Below are 20809 nucleotides of genomic sequence, written 5' to 3'. Positions count from 1 at the left end.
GACAATAGGATACTAATACCATTATTTACTGTTAAGCGGTAATAACCATAGCAGATGATGGGATACCTTGACTCTAATTCCTATTTGTTTCACGACTACCTGAAATATTTCTTTTGAGTCCTTCTTTTGACTCCTTCTGAACAGCATTGTTGTTTTCTAAAATTTATTAAATAACTTAGTATATTTTTAGTTTTGATAGCAGACCAAATTACTGGTCTTAAGTGATGATGAAGATTTTATGAATTAGCTAATAAAAATCTGTATTCTGTTGGAGGAACTATATGTAAACTTGAAGTAAATAACCTGAAAATTTTAGACTGAAAGTCTTTATTTTTTAAATTATTGCCCCTTTACCTCTGGAAATAAAGACATCATAGCCTTATGATGACAGTATACAGGAATTCCAATATACACAAAATGTAGCTAACTTGAATCTTGTCTGCTATGCTGAAGGGATTTATACATATACTTTATTTTAAAATTTAAAATTTCAGGCATGTTTGTTTTGCTTTGTTAATTTACTTTTATTATTTCCTTGGACCAGCAGTTTGACCTGACAGAGGCATGTTTATTTTGGAACTACTTTTTTTTCCTTCAAATTTTTAGAAGCTCTCAAAATCTAAAATTTAATGGAATTAATATTTTAAACATAATAAACACATCATTGATATATTTCTGTAAAATATCCTGTAAATCAGATTGTTATATATCTAATTTCATTTTTGTTTTGATTTGTATTTCCCATTGATCTTAAGCATGCATATTAAGACATTTCTTTTTTCCTTTTTTTAAGAGACAAGGACTCATTCTGTTACCGAGGCTGGAGTGCAGTGGCACATCATAGCTCCCTGCAGCCTGGAATTCCTGGGCTTAAGCAATCCTCCTGCCTTAGCCTCCTGTGTAGCTGGGACTATAGGCACATGCCACCACACCCAACTAATATTTATTTATTTATTTATTTAGAGACAGGGTCTCACTCTGTGGCCCAGGCTGGCATGCAGTGGTGTGATCTTGGCTGACTGTAGCCTCTACTTCCCAGGCTCAAGCGATTCTTCCACTTCAACCTCCCGAGTAGCTGGGACACAGGCGCCTACCACCAAGCCCATCTAATTTTTGTATTTTTTGTAAAGACAGGGTTTCACCATGTTGCCCAGGCTGGTCTCAGACTCCTGAGCAGAAGTGATCTGCCAGCCTCAGCCTCTCAAAAGTCCTGGGATTACAGGCATGTGACACCGCACCCAGCTTTTTTCTTTTCTTTGTAGAGACAAGGTCTTGCTTTATTGCCCAGGCTAGTTTTGAACCTTGGCTTCAAGCAACCCTCCTGCCTCCCAGAGTGCTGGGATTACAGGTGTGAGCCACTGCACTTGGCACATATTAAGACTTGAACTTTATGGCCTGGAGCCTTCAGGTATCTATTAAAAAGAGCTATAAAAAAAGCATAAGAAAACAAAATTATTTTTACAGATGCAAATAATTTGTTTTTATCTCTTCATTTGTCCTTTTGCTCTTTTCACAAATTCTTAGTGTATTATCTTGTATTTGGGTCATTTGGATTTTTCTTTTTTTCCTTTTTCTGTTTTTTTTTTTTTTTTTTTTTTTTTTTTTTTTAAGATAGGCTCTCACTCTATCACCTAGGCTGGAATATAGTAGCACCATCATGGCTCACTGCTGCCTCAACCTCCCAGGCTCAGGCAGTCCTCCTACCTCAGTCTCCTGAGTGGCTGGGAGCACAGATGCATACCACCACACCTGGCTAACTTTTTTTTGTAGTTTTTTGTAGAGACGAGGTTTCGCCATGTTGCCCAGACTGGTCTGGAGCTCCTGAGATCGAGTGATCCACCCTCCTTGGCCTCCCAAAGTGATGAGGTTACAGGCATGAGCCACTGCACCTGGCCTGGATTTTTCTTAAAAGGAATTTCAATTTGTTGTTCTAAACACAGAATTTTTAAATATAATTATATTCTTATCTAGCTAAGAAGTACAGTAGATATTGATCCTACTGTCTTTTTTTCTTGAAGTGCTATGGTAGTCATAATATTTTTTTCTTTTCCTTCTTTTCTTTCCTTTTTTTTTTTTTTGTGAGACAGTGTCTCCCTCTGTCACCCAGGCTGGAGTGCAGTGGCACAATCACAGCTCACTGCAGTCTCAACCTGCTGGGCTTAAACAATCCTCCCACTTCAGCCACCCAAGTAGCTGGGACTATAGACATTTACCACCACGTCCGGCTAATTATTTTTATTTTTTAGAGACGGGGTTTCACCATGTTGTCTAAGCTGATGATACTTATTTTAATTTTTTAAGTAACACAAATAATTTTAGGATTTACTCATAAATAGTATTAAATATAGCAGAACAGCTCTAACTTGCTCTCTATGACCATTGACAGATTATTTTAATACTCTAGTTTTCATTTCCTTATCTGGAAGAAGATAGAGTTGGACTAAATGGTCTCTAAATTGTCTTTGAATTCTGTCAGCTTATAAGTCTTCAGTTTGTTCAAATCAACTCTACCAATGTGTTAAGCCTTATACATATGTTTTAGTACAAGATTATTTGGTCTAAAGTAGATCAAATATTTTAGTAAGGAATCTGGATTTGAATGTATAAATAGAATATATCATGTAGTATATTTTATTAAAGCCAAATGTAATGAATGTAAAGTTGGTTACTTAGTGTGTTTATCATATTTAAACTTACCTTAGTTGCTACTTTAAATCCAATTATTGTCCAATACTTTTACCTTCAGAATTTTATTTGGATTTTAATGTATTACCTTCTCTTTTGGCTTCCTGATGTTTTCATTTCAGTTGATTAACTCTCCTTTGACTTCTAGTCTTTTTATTCTGAGGTTTAGTTCTCAGTTGCCTCAGAAAACTTTTTCTGGCTTTCTCCATATAGCAAATGATTAATGATTGTCAAAGCAAATGGTTAATGGGTATCTGCTATATGTCCGGTACTCTGTGCAGTATTGAGGACACAAAGAAGAGAAAACATAGTCTGTGACTTAATGGAGTCCAGTGGTTGAACATACTTACAAAGAAGCCATTACAATATAGAGAGTTGAGAGACATTTAGGAGGTAGAATGAAAAGGACTTTAGGGATTAATTAGGTGTGTCATGTTAAGGGAGTGGTGGGATGTGGGATGATTTCTGGCTTCCATGTGTACATAGATGCTGATACTAATACAGGGAATATAAGAGGGACAGATTTAAGGAAAAAGATGAGTTCAGTTTTATATATGGCTTTTGTGTTATGTTTAGAACTGCACTTTTTGATACTGTAGCCACCAGTCACATGTATTTATTGAGTACTTGAAGTGTAGTTATACAACTTGAAATATACTGTAAGTGTAAAATATACACTGGATTTTGAACATGTATGAAAGTAACAAAAATATCTCAGAAATCTATCTTGATTATATTATAAAATGATACTGCCAGATTGTGTTTAATAAAATATCTTAAAATTAATTTTACCTGTTTATTTTTAAAATGTGGCTACAATAAATTTTAAAATTACATATATGGCCTGTATTGTATTTTTATTGGACAGTACTGGTTTAGAACATGAAGGTAGGTCTGGATGGAGATAAACATTTTGAAATTATTGGTGTATGAGGAGTGGATGGGAAGAAAGGATGTTAATGCCATTGTTTAGAGAGTCAGTCTCCAGAGAGAGTATAAGGAGTAGGAACAAAGGGGGAATTAGATCAGATGGACGTACCAGCATGAAGTGGAAGAGGAGATAAAGCAGAGCCAGTAGAGTTCTGCTTAGAGAGAACTGAGAATGAGCAATATCACAGAGAGGATGAGCTTTATTTAGCAAAGAGGGAGGAAGAGTATCAAATGCTGCACAGAAGTGAATTAAGAACCTTGCAAGAGCAGTTTCAGTGGAATCAGGTTAGAATCTAAATTGGAATGAAGAGGCAAAAACCAAATGTGAAAAATTATTCTCTACTAGTTTGAGTATGACAGAAAGGAGCAATGTTTAAATGTTAACTGATTTGGTAGATGAGGAGATCCAGGGAAACACAGTCACAGGAGGAGTTTTTAAAGATGGAAACTGTGAGATTACTTCAGAATTTCCAGTAACATTAATCCCTAATTTGAGGTCTTGGAGAGATTTGACTTAAGATTATATCAGCTATATGATTCTCATTTCTCCTCGGTTTAACCTTTCTTGTCTTACATTTTATTCATTTAGGAAAGAATCTATAAGGAGGAATGGCTGTATATATGTGAAATATAAATTATTAATGGTATGCATGTAAATTTTCCCCTGTCATTAAAATTATTTTTTTTGGTTAGGTAACCATACAGAAAATAATTTTGAAAGATACCTCAGTACTAAAAATTTTCAAAGTAAATAAAGTCTTCCTGGACATGGTCTTTAGCAAGTTTGTACTAAATTTTATGAATGTAATGCTTTTTGCACCAAAAATGTAGGAGAACTCCTGCCAGAACCACGTTCTCAAACACCATACATAATTTCCACTTGGATGTCTTATAAACAGCTCATACTAAACATATTCCAAACGGAATTCCTGATTTTCTTCCCACCAAGACCTGTTCTACTCATAGACTTTCTTAATTCAAATGATGGTGGTCCTATCCTTCCACTTTCCTAACTGGTCTTCTTAGATCTTCCCTGGTGTTCTTCAGTCTCAGGTGGCTTAAAGTAGGAACCAAAGCAATTATTTTAAAATCTAAATCAGATCATGTTACTCTTCTGCCCTATATCTCCTGTAAAATTGCCCCCTTTCAGTCAGAATAAAAGCCAGTGTCTTTACAGTGGGTAGGCAGAAGGACCAACATGATTTGCAGCCCCCAAATGTTAAGAGCCCTCCATTTTCTTACTTTTACTCTTCCTTCACTCTACTGTGGGCACACTAATCTCCTTACTGTGCCTTGGTAATGTCAGGTAACCTGCCTAGCTTAGGGCTTTTGCCCGTTTTGCTTAGCTCTCACTTTCTCAGTGGGACCTTCTGCCTACTCTATTTAATTTTGCATCTTGCATCCTACATCCTACCCTTGCAGCATTCCCAGTCCACCGTACCCTGTTCCACTTTTTCTTCTAAAAAACTAAATAATTACATTTCTGTCAATCAGGATATTTGTTTTGTTCACTTATGTATACAAAGTGCCTAGAATAGTGATTAGAATATAAATAGGTGGTCAATACATATTTTTCAAATGAATAAATTAATGTATATAATCTTCCTGTATGCAATTTAAAAACATGACTTTCCTAACTGTAACATGTAAAGGAAATAAAAGGAATTTATGGCCGGGCGCGGTGGCTCACGCTTGTAATCCCAGCACTTTGGGAGGCCGAGGCGGGCGGATCACGAGGTCAGGAGATTGAGACCACAGTGAAACCCCGTCTCTACTAAAAAAATACAAAAAATTAGCTGGGCCTGGTGGCGGGCGCCTGTAGCCCCAGCTACTTGGAGAGGCTGAGGCAGGAGAATGGCATGAAGCCGGCAGGCGGAGCTTGCAGTGAGCCGAGATTGCACCACTGCACTCCAGCTTGGGCGACAGAGCGAGACTCTGTCTCAAAAAAAAAAAAAGGAATTTATAATAAATATATATTTAAGAATGTAAATGCCCAGTCACAACTAAATTAGAAGGTACAATGAAATATTTAAATATTCATGAATAGTATTATTAATGTAAAAACAGCTACAAATACACACTTACACACGTATATGTTAGTGACTGAAATTACTAAGTGCCATTGCTAGTGACTTGATTTTCCAAAATGGTGAACAATTCATAGTAAACTTGTAAACAAAACCAGTACGGTCTTCCCTCACTTTACATGATAGTTTTATTCCTGGAAAACTCATTGTATATTAAAATCAATGCAAAACTTATTTCTGTTTGTATATGAAGTGGAATTAATGTATAGATAATTAAGGCTGTAGATATTCTGTAGTCTTATGGATGGAGAACAGTCTTTGTGTATGAAACTGTCTTGTGTCAGCATCCCTGGAATCCCACTGAGTCCCAATAGCATTTTCAAATTATTGTGACAGCCAAAAAGCGTGGATCATTTTCCATTAGGCTCCTTGGATGAACAGCTGTTCATTGACCTTACCCTGCTGTATTTTTATTCTAGGTATTTATTACTGCATGACTTATTCATTTGTTGATTTGTCTTGGGGTTATCTCCCTCACTGGATTATATAAGCTTCATGAGAACAGGGGCTTTGTCCATTTTCCATCCCAGTGCCTGTCAGTGGGCATGCAATATATACATTTGTTGAATGAGTGATGGATAAATGGATGGGGAGGGTGGTGAGAAATGAAACTTGAAGACTCTAGAACAGCTATCTTGAAGGATCTTACATAGGGAAGTGATAAAGTTGGTTTTGTATTTGAATAGATCATATGGCTGCAGTGTAGCAAATGGGTTGGAAGGAGGCTGGAGGAGATACGTGTAGACCAGTTAGGTAGTCCAGATGAGAAACTATGGTAATTTAGACAGTGGGTTGGGTGATGGTGGTAGAAGAGAGGGACAGAAATGTATATATTCAGTATATTTAGGAGACAAATTGATGATGGGACTTGGAGGTGGATTGAGCTTGGGGGGTCAAGGAAATGTCAAAGATGACTCCTAAATTTTTGGCTATGCTGCTGGTTGGATGGTTGCATTATTTATTTAGGCCATAAGGACCAATGTTTTTTTGGGGGGGCAGGAAGATAATAAATTCTGTTAGGGATATGTTATGTTTGCTGTTTCCTTTAAGACATCTAAGTAGAGATGTCAATTAGGTAGACATTTGGATTTTCATTTTGCCAATTATTTTTGAGTACATATACATCCTGAGGCATTGGTGGAGATACAGCAGTAAACAAACATGGTTCTTGCTGTCATAAAACTTCTAATTGGAGGAGATACGTGTTAATTTTAAAAGGTAAGGAAATATATTAATTAGTTTCAAGTAGTAATTTGTGCAGAAAATACCTAAAAAGGTAAATGATGGTAAATGATTGGAGGCTGTTTTGGATTGAGTGGTCTGAGAAAGACTACCTTGAGGATGAAAATTAAAGTGAGTTCTGAATGATAAGAAAGCAAATCAAGTAAAGATCAGCGGGAAGAGCATTTTAGACAGGAGAAGTTGCCGGTGGAAAGACCTTAAGATTGGAAAGAAGCTGGTGTGTTAGAAGAAAAGGAAGAAGCCTGTGTTGTGAGAGTATGGTGTGTAAGAGTAAGAAGAGTGGTGTGTATAAAAGAGGCAGGAAGCTGATAACATAGGGTAATAATTGAGGGTAAGAACTTTATATAAGTACAATAGGAAGTGAAATGATATAATTTGAATTATTTTTAAGGTCACTGTGGTAGTTGTGTGGCAAATGGATTACACAGGAGGGTCAGAAGTAGCAACAATAGGGCTGGGGGCGGTGGCTCATGCCTGTAATCCCAGCAGTTTGGGGGGCCGAGGCGAGTGGATCACTTGAGGTCAGGAGGTTGAGACCAGCCTAGCCAACATGACGAAACCCCCTTTCTCCTAAAAATACAAAAATTAACTGGGCGTGGTGGTGCATGCCTGTAGTACCAGCTACTCGGGAGGCTGAGGCAGGAGAATCGCTTAAACCCGGTAGGTGGAGGTTACAGTGAGCCGAGATCGCACCACTGCACCCCAGCTCTGGGGACAGAGCCGAGACTCTGTCTCAAAAAAAAAAAACAACAACAAAAAAGGAAGTAGCGACAATGGGCCATTGGCAGAAGTTCAAGGGAGAGATGATAGTAACTTGGACTGTGGTGATGTTGGTGGAGGTAGAATGAAGTGGATGGAGGTCAGATCTTTTCAGAAATAAGAGTCAAAAGGGCTTTGCTAATGGGTTGACTATTTTGGTTTGGAGCTCAGGAAGGCTTTCAATCGGACTAGAGATGTAAGTTTGGGAGGTCTCAGTAGATCATTAAAGCCAGGACAGAGATGAGATTGCCTACTATAGTAATCATTAACCTTGTCATTACAACAGAACTCACTTGCAGAACTTTGTTGAAATTTGCTGAGACCCTGTCTCAAAAAAGAAAAAAGGGAATAAAGTGTACAGTAGAACCACTTAGCCCAGGTTGACTTCTAAGTTTGCATCTGATTTACCTTATTTTAGATATCCCAAATTACTGGAACATAAATTACTGGAATCCAGTTTATTTAATATAAATAAAATTTTAAAAATTTTATTTAAGGCCGAGCGCGGTGGCTCACGCCTGTAATCCCAGCACTTTCGGAGGCCGAGGCGGGCGGATCACGAGGTCAGGAGATCGAGACCATCCTGGCTAACACGGTGAAACCCCGTCTCTACTAAAAAATACAAAAAAATTAGCCGGGCGAGGTGGCGGGCGCCTGTAGTCCCAGCTACGCGGGAGGCTGAGGCAGGAGAATGGTGTGAACCCCGAGGGACGGAGCCTGCAGTGAGCCGAGATCGCGCCACTGCACTCCAGCCTGGGTGAAAGAGTGAGACTCCTTCTCAAAAAAAAAAAAAAAAAAAAAAAAATTTATTTAAATACCCTGGAATATGATTTCTGAATAAATATTATTTGCTTCATATTAATATGCTTGAATTTAATATTTGATTTTAACATTTGGACTTGGAGTTTATTTCTGTGGTCCATTTGTTGAGATATTTTTATTTATATGTAGAGTTTTTAAAGGGCTCATAAGTGTTCTATTTTATTAGTATACTGTTGATTCAACTTACAAGTCAGTTCTGGGAGTTAGAATACATGGGTCAAAATAATAAGACCCATGTATGGTTAGCTCTAGACATAAACTTAGGTGTGTTTATATTACCTATACATATATATATATGTACACTTGCTGTTAGGCAGACTTAAATATTGTATTGTCTTAATCGATTATTCAGATGGTGAATGTACTTTTGCATATTTCTTTTCTAAGAGATTATTTTATATTATAAATAATTTAAATCATTTGAGAACCAATATCTTAGTTTTCATATGTGATCTTTTCAGACAAAATGTACTTGGATGGTTCTCTGTATAAGCATTATAAAAATGTTAACATTTTGAATTCTAATAATATACATTTTAGAAGTTTGATAGAGTAAAAAGAAACTAAGTATAAAATTTTAGATTACATCTGTTCAAAATTAGCATGTTAATTAAGTTTTGGTCCTTTTTAACTGAAAACTATTACTAAATATAGTTATTATAAGGCTAGAAAATAAAACCATTTCTAAGTTGCAAAAGAAAAACAGCTATTCTTATTGCAAAATGTTTATATTTCTAGCACTTGAATATCTTAGAAATTAATTATGTGAAAAAACATAAAATATAGGAGAACAAACTACCGAATGTAGTTGGGAAAAACTATGTAACTGTAGCATAGGATATCTAAACTCTGAAAGTCTTGTAATTTTATTGGCTATAGACCAATGTTTTTGGTAACTAGTACTTTGCAATGTCAATAATTACTGTGACTAAAGCAGAACCTAGTTGGAGATACTGATCTTGTAAACTTTACTTACTTGAAATATTAGTCCTAGTTATTCATATGAGATGGTCATAGGTTATCATTTTTATTATACTACTTTTTTTGGTGTAGACCAGTGTTTGATTATGGACATTGGCAAATTATGATTCGGCAAGGATAATCTGAAAATATCATTGTATTCATCTGTTATAACTTATTTTTCTTTTAAATTTATCAGTTACTTCACTTAATTTGAACGTGAACTACTTTTCTTCCTTCCTACTATTTTAAAAGTGAAAATTGTTCCTTTGTCACCTCATACTTCTTTCTCTTGAACCTAAGCCAATAGCTTCTTAGTAAGTTTTATAACATCACTTATAAGATAGCCATTTATTAGTACATTACTTAGCACTGCTATTTTTAAGGTGAGTTTTTTCCATAAAACCTTCACTGTTACTATTTTATCTTGACGCCTCTTAAAGAAACTAGAATATTTCCTTTTCCTGCCCCATGTCACTAAATGTATACTTATCTGCAAATATAAATGTATATTCTTTAAACTATAAACCCACAAATCTAATGATTCGATAATATGGTGTTAATTATGTGGTTGGAATTAAAAGATATGATTCTGGTTTTTATTTCATAAGTGCCTTTAAAATGTTTTGCTACTCCTTTGCGTTTGCTACTTTTGGGAGAGATTTCCTTCTGGGTGATAATTTTTAGATTGTCATTTTATTAAATATAGGTAAACTTTTTTAAAGAGGGAAGATAATTTGTTGTCTTATTAGAGTCCTGAATCTGAGCTTTGTCAGTTAATACTGCCTATTTAGTTTAGGGTTGCCACTTGGAATTTGACATCACAAATATTCACTTATTACTTGAAGAGTCAACACAATGAGAGATTGGCTCACCCCCTAAATTTAGGGAGTTAGCTTTCGATTTGTGGATTTGTTTCTGAAACTTAAATTCCTCAGAAACCTGTATCCTTGATGGATGGGCTTTTGGTGTTTATAATGTCTGCCTTATATCTTAGAGCTGAATGGGTAGTATAGTGACCCATTTCACTCCTCCACATTAGGTTAAGTTTATGCGAACAATCAAATTTTCACTATACTAGGCCTTAGTAAGCTCTCATTGCCTGGACTTTAGACTCACTGATCATATCTTCTGCTCTTTTAAGAAATAAAACAGTTAATTCAGCATAATTAGGGAAGGATATTCTTTTTCATCTTCTTGGACTTTTGCCAATAGCATTGAACTAGCATTTCTATCTTTTTGGAATTTTCCTAATAGTAATCTCATAGCTGTTAACATAAAAACATAGGTATATCTAAAAGTGTATTTGCCAGTGTCCTGTATTAGTTAATAATGTTCCATTTCTAAATTTTATCATTATTGCTTTTGTTTGCATACTTCATGAATTTTTCAATTAGAGAGGTTCACTTATGAGAAAAGCCTTAGTTTTCCTATCTTTCCTTATAAAGAGGCATACCTCTTAAACATCACTTGTGTCAGCTGAGTATAATTGAATTAATTTTTGCACTAGTAAGTTTAGAGCCCACTTTAAAGAATTAAAATTTTTGTACATTTAATTTCTTAATTAAATGTAATTTACTTAACTCCCATCATCTCAATTTTTTATTTTCTCTCATAATTTAACCAGTATATCTTCATTTTTAGCTCTTTACTTAGTAGTATTTTTTCTGCATTTAATCTCCTGTTTTTCTATGTTAGGTTTTCTTGACCAGTTACTTAGAATTCTTGGTCTTCTGAAATGTGATTAGTTTTCTTCTGTTTAAATTCATATCAGTATATAAATGTGATGTTTGTTCTGAATGTGCTTTGAGATTTTAATATTAAAATGTACATTAGAATCTCAGTGTCACATTATTTATTAATGAGTAGATTTATATTTAAGGTAAGCTGTCCTAGATAGACTTCATTCAGGAGCATTAAAAGTTCACCTACAACATGTATGCAAGTTGTAGCTATGTAAGTGTTCAAAGAATTGTTAGTATGAGTCTTGTTATACTTTAATACATCAGAGTAGTCAGTGAGAAAGAGCCTACAATTAGAAATTTAGAATCAGGACTTTTGCCTGTATTGTGCCTCTGTTCATTTATCTCTAGGGGAGTTATGTCTTGATCATCCATTATTTATGGAAGAGATTTATAATTCCATCTCTGCATTACTACAGTCCATTCTTGGGTTAGAAATGTACTGTAATGTTTTTGGCATCAGAATTATGATATAGTTTATATAGGTTTAACTGTGTGTGTGTGTGTGTGTGTGTGTGTGTGTGTGTGTGTGTGTGTGTTTTGAGACAGCGTCTTGCTCTGTCGCCCAGGCTGGAGTGCAGTGGCACAGTCTCAGGTCACTGCAACCTCTGCTTCCCAGGTTCAAGTGATTCTCCTGTCTCAGCCTCCCATGTAGCTGGGATTATAGGCATGCGCCACCACAACTGGCTAATTTTTGTATTTTTAGTGGAAATGGGGTTTCACCATGTTGGCCAGGCTGGTCTCAAACTCCTGACCTCAGGTGACCCACCTGCCTCGGCCTCCCAAAGTGCTGGGATTATAGGCATGAGCCACTGTACCTGGCCCATCTTAGGTTTAACTTTTAAGTTTGTATTTCTCTGAGCTTGTATACCAAGTGTGGGTGGAGTGTGTTGACCTGAAGTCCTGTGGTTGGCAGGGGACAACCAACTTAGCATTACAAACTGATTGTGGACCAATCTGAGAGTGGCTAATTGATGTGCAAGCAATTCAAAGTTGATTGCACATGTATATGTCTATGTTTCAGATATATATGTGTGTGTGTGTGTGTGTGTATATATATGGAATATTGATAATGTTTGTGAAGGAGTTGAATATTCTGAAGGAAAGTTTTTTTATAGAATTAAATTTTGATGCTGCCACTGTAAAATTTCTGTTACTCACTGATTACTGTCATTTTCCAGATGACTTTTACTTTTAACAGATGTTTATCTGATTACTCTTGGTGCTTTTACACTGTACCTGTTTTGTTAAAATGTGAAATAAAAACAAAAACAAAAACACAGAATAACCAGTTAAGTCCCTAGTTAAACCACCATTTGCATTTCTCCCACGGAGTATGAATCCAGTTTATTTAATGTAAAGTGTTTTAACTGAATAAGAAAATAATATAACTGGTGTATGTATAATTAGCTAGAATCAATAATTTATTTCCCCGACGTGATGAGTTAAAGTTGCTCTATGTTAATGAGTTGTAAATACATTATTTGAATGTATTTGGAGATTGTAGAATTTAGTGTAAACTAATGTTCAAGTCATAGTGGTTGTTTTAACAATAGTCTAACAAATTTATATTCTGTATTAAGATGTTGAAAACAAGGCATTCTGGCTTAAAGAATAAAGAGATAAAAAGCTTTCCTTTATTATTAATCTTGTTCATAAGAGATCTGTGTTGTAGGCCAGGTGCAGTGACTCATACCTGTAATCCCAGCACTTTGGGAGGCTGAGGCGGGCAGATCACTTGAGGTCAGGAGTTCAAGACCAGCCTGGCCAACATGGTGAAACCTGGTCTCTACTAAAAATACAAAAATTAGCTAGGTGTGGTGGTGCGTTGTCTGTAATCCCAGCTACTCAGGAGGCTGAGGCAGGAAAATTGCTTGAACCCAGGAGGCAGGGGTTGCAGTGAGCTGAGATCACACCACTGCACTCCAGCCTGGGTGATGGAGCAAGACTCCATCTAAAAAAAGGAGATCTATGTTGCTTAAGCCTGCCTTTATCATGAGCTTTAAATTAATTAAAATATGTTAACTTTTTTCTTAGTTTGTGGCATTTTTTCCCACAAACCTAGATTATTTAATGCTGGTGATTTAAAATACCTTACATGGTTGATATTTTAAGTATATGTTATGGAAATAGTTCAATTAAAATTAACTCTTGATCTTTCATGCCAATAGCAGGCAGAATATAATGGATATGGAGAAAACAGCCACAAAGTAAATTAAATTTTAGGTTTCATATACAAATTTTCACAGCAGATTTACTTTTGTGTATTCTTTCTATGGAAGAAAGATATAATATTATGAAATGTTTGAGGATTGTGAGCTAAATGACAACTGGTTAAAGTAGTATAGAAACATACCTGGAGTTTGGAGAAAATAAACTGGGAATTAAAAGTTTTCTGTTAATAGAGAGTTGACTATAATGGTAATAGCTTTGATGAATGAGTTTGATGTTTCACAAGGTTTATTTAATCTATTTTCTTTGTGTCTCCCTAATTGAAGAATTATGTTTAAGTAACAGTTTTAAAATATAATTAGGAAATAATAAATATTGTCTTCTTCTTTTATTTTTTTTCTTCCTCTTCTTTTTTTTTAGGGTATGAGTATTATAGAACAATTAGACCCTGTATCTTTTAGCAATTACTTGAAGAAATACCATAATACTATATGTGGAAGACATCCCATTGGGGTGTTATTAAATGTGAGTATCCTTAGGAAGCCTTGACTTTCAACATTTGGTCATATGATATTCCAAAATATCTCATTATCATTGTGATACAATGGCATCATTGGTTTTATGTACCTATGGTCAAGTTTCCGTTTAGTATCTTTAATATAATTTGGAGTTCCATTGCTTTTGGTTACTTGAATAAAGTTATTTATCATTGGAATACAGTTCAATACTTTCTGTTAAATATAGAAAGTTATTTAGAATAGAGACCCACATTTTCTCTTGACTCTTAGTTCCAATATGCTCTTTATAAATACAAACCAAAGTGACCTCTTAAGAGATATGGTCTTATTAATTTTTTTGTTTTATTTAGTAGTCTAGACTCTATAAAAAATAAATGGAAGATTCTGCTCTTAAACTTTAAATGTTCATAATGTAATAAAGCAAGACAGATGATGTATGTTTTTCTTATTAAAACAAAAATAATGTTTATTTCAGTTAAGGAATGGTAAGAGTCAGAAGTTTCGCTTAGCTGGATTTTAGAAAGAGAAATAGCATTTTTTTTTCTAATTAGGAAAACTATTAATTTCTTGAATGAAAATATGACATTCATTAAGAAAGAAGAAAGTGTATACTCAGGAATGGGAGGAGAAAGTAACAATGGGCTTGTTTGGAGAGGCAGGGAAATAATGGAGAAGATAATGTAGTCCAGAATAGACTAAGTTAGGACCTTAAGTCCAGTATTATTTTAATGTGATTTGAAAGGTAATATATTGTGGGTTTTTAAGAAGGGTTTTTCTTCTAAGCTGTATTGATTGACTCAAAGAAAAGCTTTTCAAGAACTTAAACTAATTTTTGAAATTGAAGCTAGAATAAACTGTACTAATTTCCTAAAATCTGAATTGAATCAAATAAAATTTATATTATAAAGTAAATGCTGAACCCATCTACAATTAAAGTAAAAACCCTAGCATATACCTTTTAGATCTGGATTTTAATTTGTATACATTTCAAATTTAGTCAAAGTCAGATGAAGACTCCAACGTCTTAAGACAGAAGTGGCCAGGGATTTGGTTTATACGGTAAACAGAAATATATTTAAAAAGTTAAAAAGGGTTTAAAAAATGGCCTTATTACAGGGAGAGGGAGGGTAAATGATGACTGATACTTAATTATCAAAAAATAAGATTAGAAGTTATTTGAGAGAATGATAAGGAATTCTTTTTTTTCTATTTTAATATGGTGCAACAAGAGAAATTCAAGAAACAAAAGAGCAAAAGAGATAATCTAGGCTTCAGCTGTGAAGTGGACAAAGTCAAACCACAAACACATTGAGTGCCCACTTTTTTATGTGATATGTGTCCTAACCAAATTTTTCTTTTTTCTAGGCTATCACAGAGCTCCAGAAGAATGGAATGAATATGAGCTTTTCGTTTTTGAATTATGCCCAGTCAAGCCAGTGTAGAAACTGGCAAGACAGTTCAGTGAGTTATGCAGCTGGAGCACTCACGGTCCACTGAAGCTCTGAATCCTCAGGGATGCCACCTGCACATTCTCATACTCTGTCCGGGGTCCCAGCCTAGCCTTTACCAAGATACTGGTCCTGGTTTGGGGGGATTCTGAAACCTCAAACTAATAGAACTTTCTTCTCTTTTTTTCTAGTAGGTGTAGTCCTTCCTTAATTTCAACTCATTAAAAAATGCTTTATAGTTTAGGGCAGTGGAAGGAAGGCTGGCATCAAAATATTTTGATCAAAAAAGATGACAATGTAAAGGCTCAGTTGTGGCAGACAGTTTTTTGAAAGTAACTTGTAAAGCATTTACCATATCCTAAATTTGCACTCTTTGCAGACTTGTGCACATATATTCCGCTTTCAGAATAGTTTTGCAAATTGTACACAAACAAACAAAAAGGTGGAAGCTTTTTAATAAAGAAATTGCATTTATAAATGATCTGTATTAGAATATAATAAATCTCCAGTTATAGTCAATTACTACCCATGTTGTACAACAGATACCTTCTATTTTAGTTGCTAATAAAGGGCTACACAACTCAAAATAGTCTGATTTAAACTTATTGCTCTGTGGTATATATGAAAATTGTTTTTTATTAATTCCATCTCAGAATTTTTGTTAAAAATGGTAAACCTCAGCTCTTATGTAAAAATATATTAGGATGTATTTTATATTTTATATATTTATATGATTTTTTTAAAATCAGAAATTAGAATCATATGATCTTAAAGTTAACTTTTTAAATTACATGCAGTTTGCCTTTTTGTCTGTGACATCCCTTTGTGTCATTACTATATTGTAACAGAATATATATTCAAGATTAGTAAAAGAACGTAGATGTAATCCTTGACTTCAAAGATCATGTTTGATAGTCTGCAAATGAGGAAACATTGAAGAGTGTTCTTAGTGTTTTTCAAATCATTGCAGACCTTACACTGCTATGCTTTTTTAATGCTTTAAGCAGTTTGACTCTTTTACTTGAATTTTTAGCAAGAGATCATTAACATCATCAACAACAACAAGCCACTGGATTTTCTTATGGTTACACAATTTTTTTGTCATAATTTTTGGTGCGGCTCTTCCAACTAAAATAATGGTATGGTGTTGTATTACTTTCTTTCTTTAGCGTAGACCAATTCTAGTCACTTTGGCCAAAAAAAAAAAAAAAAAGATATAATTCAGTTAATAATGTACTGCATTATACCTATTTTAACCTAACACTGAGTGTCTACATTATATTAGAGAGTGTTTATATCTCCAGTGTTATGCCAGAGTAGCACAATTTTTAGATGCCTTGCACCAATTTTATTTAAAGATTTACATTTCTTATTTATTAAATATCAACTTTCTATACTCGAGTGAAATAAAATAATGTTACCTTTTAGATTCAAAGTCGCCCACCTATGTATGTGTGGAAATTATACTCTTATACATTAGTGATTTATTTTCCATAATTTAGATACACTTTTGAGTACTATTAATATTTATTTCTTGTTTAATATGAACTATAAAAATTTTAAAATTGACAACTGAATTTTTAAAATAATGTTTTGTGAGTATAAGACTAATACATGATTATTATAGAAAATTTGAAAAATACTGAAAAGTTATAAAGAAGAGAAAAAATTATCTGCAATCTCACTACCCAGAGATAACCCTGTTAATATTTTTCTGTATTTCTTTTCAGTCTTTGTCTATGCTATTTCTATGTATGAGTGTGTGTACATGTGTTTGTGTGTGTGTGTGTGTGTAATAACAAACTTGAGGTTATACTGACCATATAGTTATGTACCCTGTTTTTTATAACCTAAGTTCATAAATATTTACCCATGTCTTTGAAAATGTGACTTTTAAAAATGGCTGCCTAATGTTCTATTGTATGAATATGCCACAATTTAACTACTTCTCTCTTTGGATATTAGGTTGTTCTAATCTTTCACCATTATAAATAATAGTGGGATAGACATCCTTGTTTGTAAAATTTGATCTCTATATTAGACTCTTTCTTTAGGATATACTTATGTACATGGAATAAGTAGTTTAGACAGTGAGAACTTTTTAGGCTCTTTAAAATATTTCCAAATTACCTTTTAGAAAGATTGTACTAAATTAACAATGTATGAGTACCCCATCATTCTGCCCCTTCACCAGTATCATTATTTTTTTAATCTTTGACAGTTGGTTAGCATAACAACATAATTGGTTGTTTCTTTGACCACTTTAATAAGAGTTGCTTTATAATTAATTATTTTTGTCTTTCTATAATTTTATAGTTGATTGATTTTTAAAAAGACAAGAGGGTTGCCTAAGTTGGGTGGACTATAGTACAAGTATGATTCTTGCACTTTTAAAACTGTAGAAGCTGGACACAATGGTATGCACCTGTAGTCCCAGCTACTTCGAGTGTGGAGGCAGGAGGATCACTTGACAGTTTGAGACCAGCCTGGGCAATGTAGTGAGCCCCCCAAAACCCTCTAAACAAACAAACAAACCTGCAGAATATTTCAGCATTACTCTACAGTTTTCTAGAATATCAACATACCTGGTCATGAAGTAAAAAGAGTTCCAAATTGATGATTGACTGTTGGGTTCTAGTTCTATTTCTGCCACTAATTAGTTCTCTGAACGTAAGTGTTTCATGTCATATTGAAACTTTCTCATTTGTAAAATGTGGAGGGGATCTCTTAAGTGCTTTCTAGTTTTAAAGTACTTTGATATTGTGACTTTATTTTTTAGAGGTTCTGTTGTCATTTATTTTTAATAGCTACATGAATAATGTGGAGATACTATCTTTTGATTTCAACTTCACATACGTGGAAATGAAAGTCTTGTTATTTAACACAAAAGGAAATTTAATTTGCATTATTTAATGCAGTTAATATTACCTGAAATGTTGAACTTAAGGTTTTCTACTTTAAGTGCCTTTAAAAGTTTTGTATTTGGAATCTAAAATATAAAGGAAATTCTTATGTAGCTCTATACAGTTGCTTCTTTATTATATAGTTTTGAGTGTTTTGTAGCAACTTTTTTTTTTTTAACCTTAGATTGCACAGAGCAGCATATTCATGGATTCTTCACTATTCCGCTAGTGAATCCTTGAGAAATGTATGTTAAAGATTAGCTCACTAAGCAGGTAAGTAAGTGCTCTGTCTTGGGTGGGCAACAAATCTTCATACAGAGTAGGATAAAGAACTATTCAGATATACCAGTATTTGTATTTAAATATTCCCATTCAGATGGCTGGTGTTCTGAGCTAGTAAATGGTTATTGTTACAGATCTTAAATATTGCTTTGGTAGCAAATAGTTTATTCCCTGAGTTTTCAGGTTGGTAAATGTTTCTGTAAAAGACCAGATAGTAAATATTTTGGGCTTCACAGGCCATATAGTCTGTCCTTACTATTTTCCTCTGCAATTGTAGCACAAAAGCCACCATAGACAATGTGTAATCAAATGAATGTGAATGTGTTCTAATAAAAGTTTATTTACACAAAGATGGTGAGCTGGATTTGGCCCGTGGGCCATAATTTGCTGTCTCCGGTCATAGATGGTGCTGTTTGTAGTTCAAAAGTTGGCAAATAATCTAAACTGCAAAAAGTGGTGGTAAGTTTCTTCCATCACAATCCTGTCTTAATTTGATGTAGTCAGATTGACTGGTTGGAGTGTTACTTAGGATCATAAAGGTAAGTGGGAAATGGGTATGGGAAACTAAGAAGTCTTGGAGATTAGTGTTGAATAACTTTGAAGCCCTTTTATTTGCTGGAACCCATTGGGAGGTTTACTTTGGTGCAATAAACTAATCAAAAAAGTGATCAGTGGAGCTTGTGATTGGTTGTTGCAAATTCTTATTCTTATTCTAAGTGCTTGGCTACCTAGATGTTAGCAGAATCTAGATCAGATGAACCTTTTTACCTGAGTATTTTAGGACACTAGACCAACATTTTTAAAAAGGACTGTGAAATGTAAAACTTAATTTTGCCATGTAAGGACTTTTGAAAAGACAACTGCCATCTTCCATTACCATTTTATTTTAAAAGTGACTCCCAATATTTAGGAAGGACTTAAACTCAGAGTAATAGAGTAATTTAACTTGAATAACTTTTAGTTAATGAAAAAATTACTACACTGGTATTTTCTCATTTACTCTGCATCACTGAAAAATTTATCGAGTTAATTAGTACATAGACTGAGATTTGGGAAGTGCTATAATACAGTTGTTGAAAGACCTAGTGTACTTACAAAGCTGATATTGACTAGTGGATTAATAAGCCACATGTACACTTACTGAGATTTAAGACATTTTTATTGTGTTAAATTGTAAGTGCCATGTATTAAAGGGGACACTAAGAACTATAGTGTCTATAAGGAATGATAAAAGGCTTCAATAGTCTAGAGAGTGAGATGTGGTTGAAGAAATTGGTGAGTCTTATTTTGGAGAAGGTAAGTTTAAAGATAGGGAGTTTTCTTCAGATTGAGCGACCTTCATATATGAGAAAGAATAGTATTTGTTCTGTGTTGTTCTGGGTAGAAAAATTATAAGAAATGGGAGCTTCTGGTTTTATGTTGAATGTTCTCTAATGAGAATTCCTTCCTTTCCTTTTCCTTCCTCCCTTTCCCCTCCCTTCCTCTCCCCCTTCCCTATCCCTTCCCTTCCCCCTCCCCCTCTCCTCCCTCTCTTTCCCCGCCTCTCCCCCAGTCTCACTCTGTTGCCCAGGCTGGAGTGCAGTGGCATGATCTCTGCTCACTGCAACCTCTGCCTCCCAGGTTCAAGCAATTCTCCTGCCTCAGCCTCCTGAGTAGCTGGGATTACAGGTGCCTGCCACCATACCTGGCTAATTTTTGTATTTTTAGTAGAGATGGGGTTCCGCCATGTTAGCCAGGCTGGTCTTGAACTCCTAACCTCAGGTGATCTGCCCGCCTCAGCCTCCCAAAGTGCTAGTATTACAAGTGTGAGCTACTGCGCCCAGCCTCTTTCTTTCTTTCCTTTTAACCTTTCTTTTCTTTCTTTCCTCCTTTTTCCCTTTCTTTTCTTCCTCCCTCCCTCCCTTCCTCCCTCCCCACCTCCCCGCGATCCCCTTTCTCTGTCTCTCTGTCTCTTTCTTTCAAGATAGGGTTTCACCATGTTGCCCAGGCTGGTCTCAAACTCCTGGGCTCAAGAGATCCACTCGCCTTGTATAATGAGAATTTCTAATAATGAGAATTTTACTTTGTCCTCATAAAAGCATTAGAAGTATTCAGATAAATGCTAGATCAGTAATTATCGAAGTAGGGTCCCTGGACTATCAACATCAGTATCACCTGGAGATGTATAATTATGATCACCAAGCTAAAAAAAGCTAATATACAAATAAAATGGAACTTATTTGTATAAAACTGTTGAGAAGTTATTTTTAAATCAAAATT

The 20809-nt window shown here is 34.8% G+C and overlaps 1 protein-coding gene across 3 annotated transcripts in view; it reads left to right on the top strand.

Moving 5' to 3' along the window:
- The window catches only part of MEMO1 (mediator of cell motility 1), a 145992-nt gene extending 130040 nt beyond the window's left edge, over positions 1–15952 (top strand). For all 3 annotated transcript variants that reach the window (XM_032172620.2, XM_032172622.2, XM_058427036.1), the window contains 2 exons: positions 13820–13924; positions 15283–15952. In XM_032172620.2, the coding sequence (XP_032028511.1) occupies positions 13820–13924; positions 15283–15414 (237 nt within the window). In that variant the 3' untranslated portion in view covers positions 15415–15952. The remainder of the gene's footprint in view (positions 1–13819; positions 13925–15282) is intronic.
- The last annotated feature ends 4857 nt before the right edge of the window (positions 15953–20809 follow it).

This window comes from Hylobates moloch, unplaced genomic scaffold (genome assembly GCF_009828535.3).
Source record: "Hylobates moloch isolate HMO894 unplaced genomic scaffold, HMol_V3 SCAFFOLD_13, whole genome shotgun sequence".
Classification (NCBI taxonomy): domain Eukaryota; kingdom Metazoa; phylum Chordata; class Mammalia; order Primates; family Hylobatidae; genus Hylobates; species Hylobates moloch.
The sequence above is the reverse complement of the archived record's forward strand: the minus strand, read 5'-3'. Positions and strand labels throughout refer to the sequence as shown.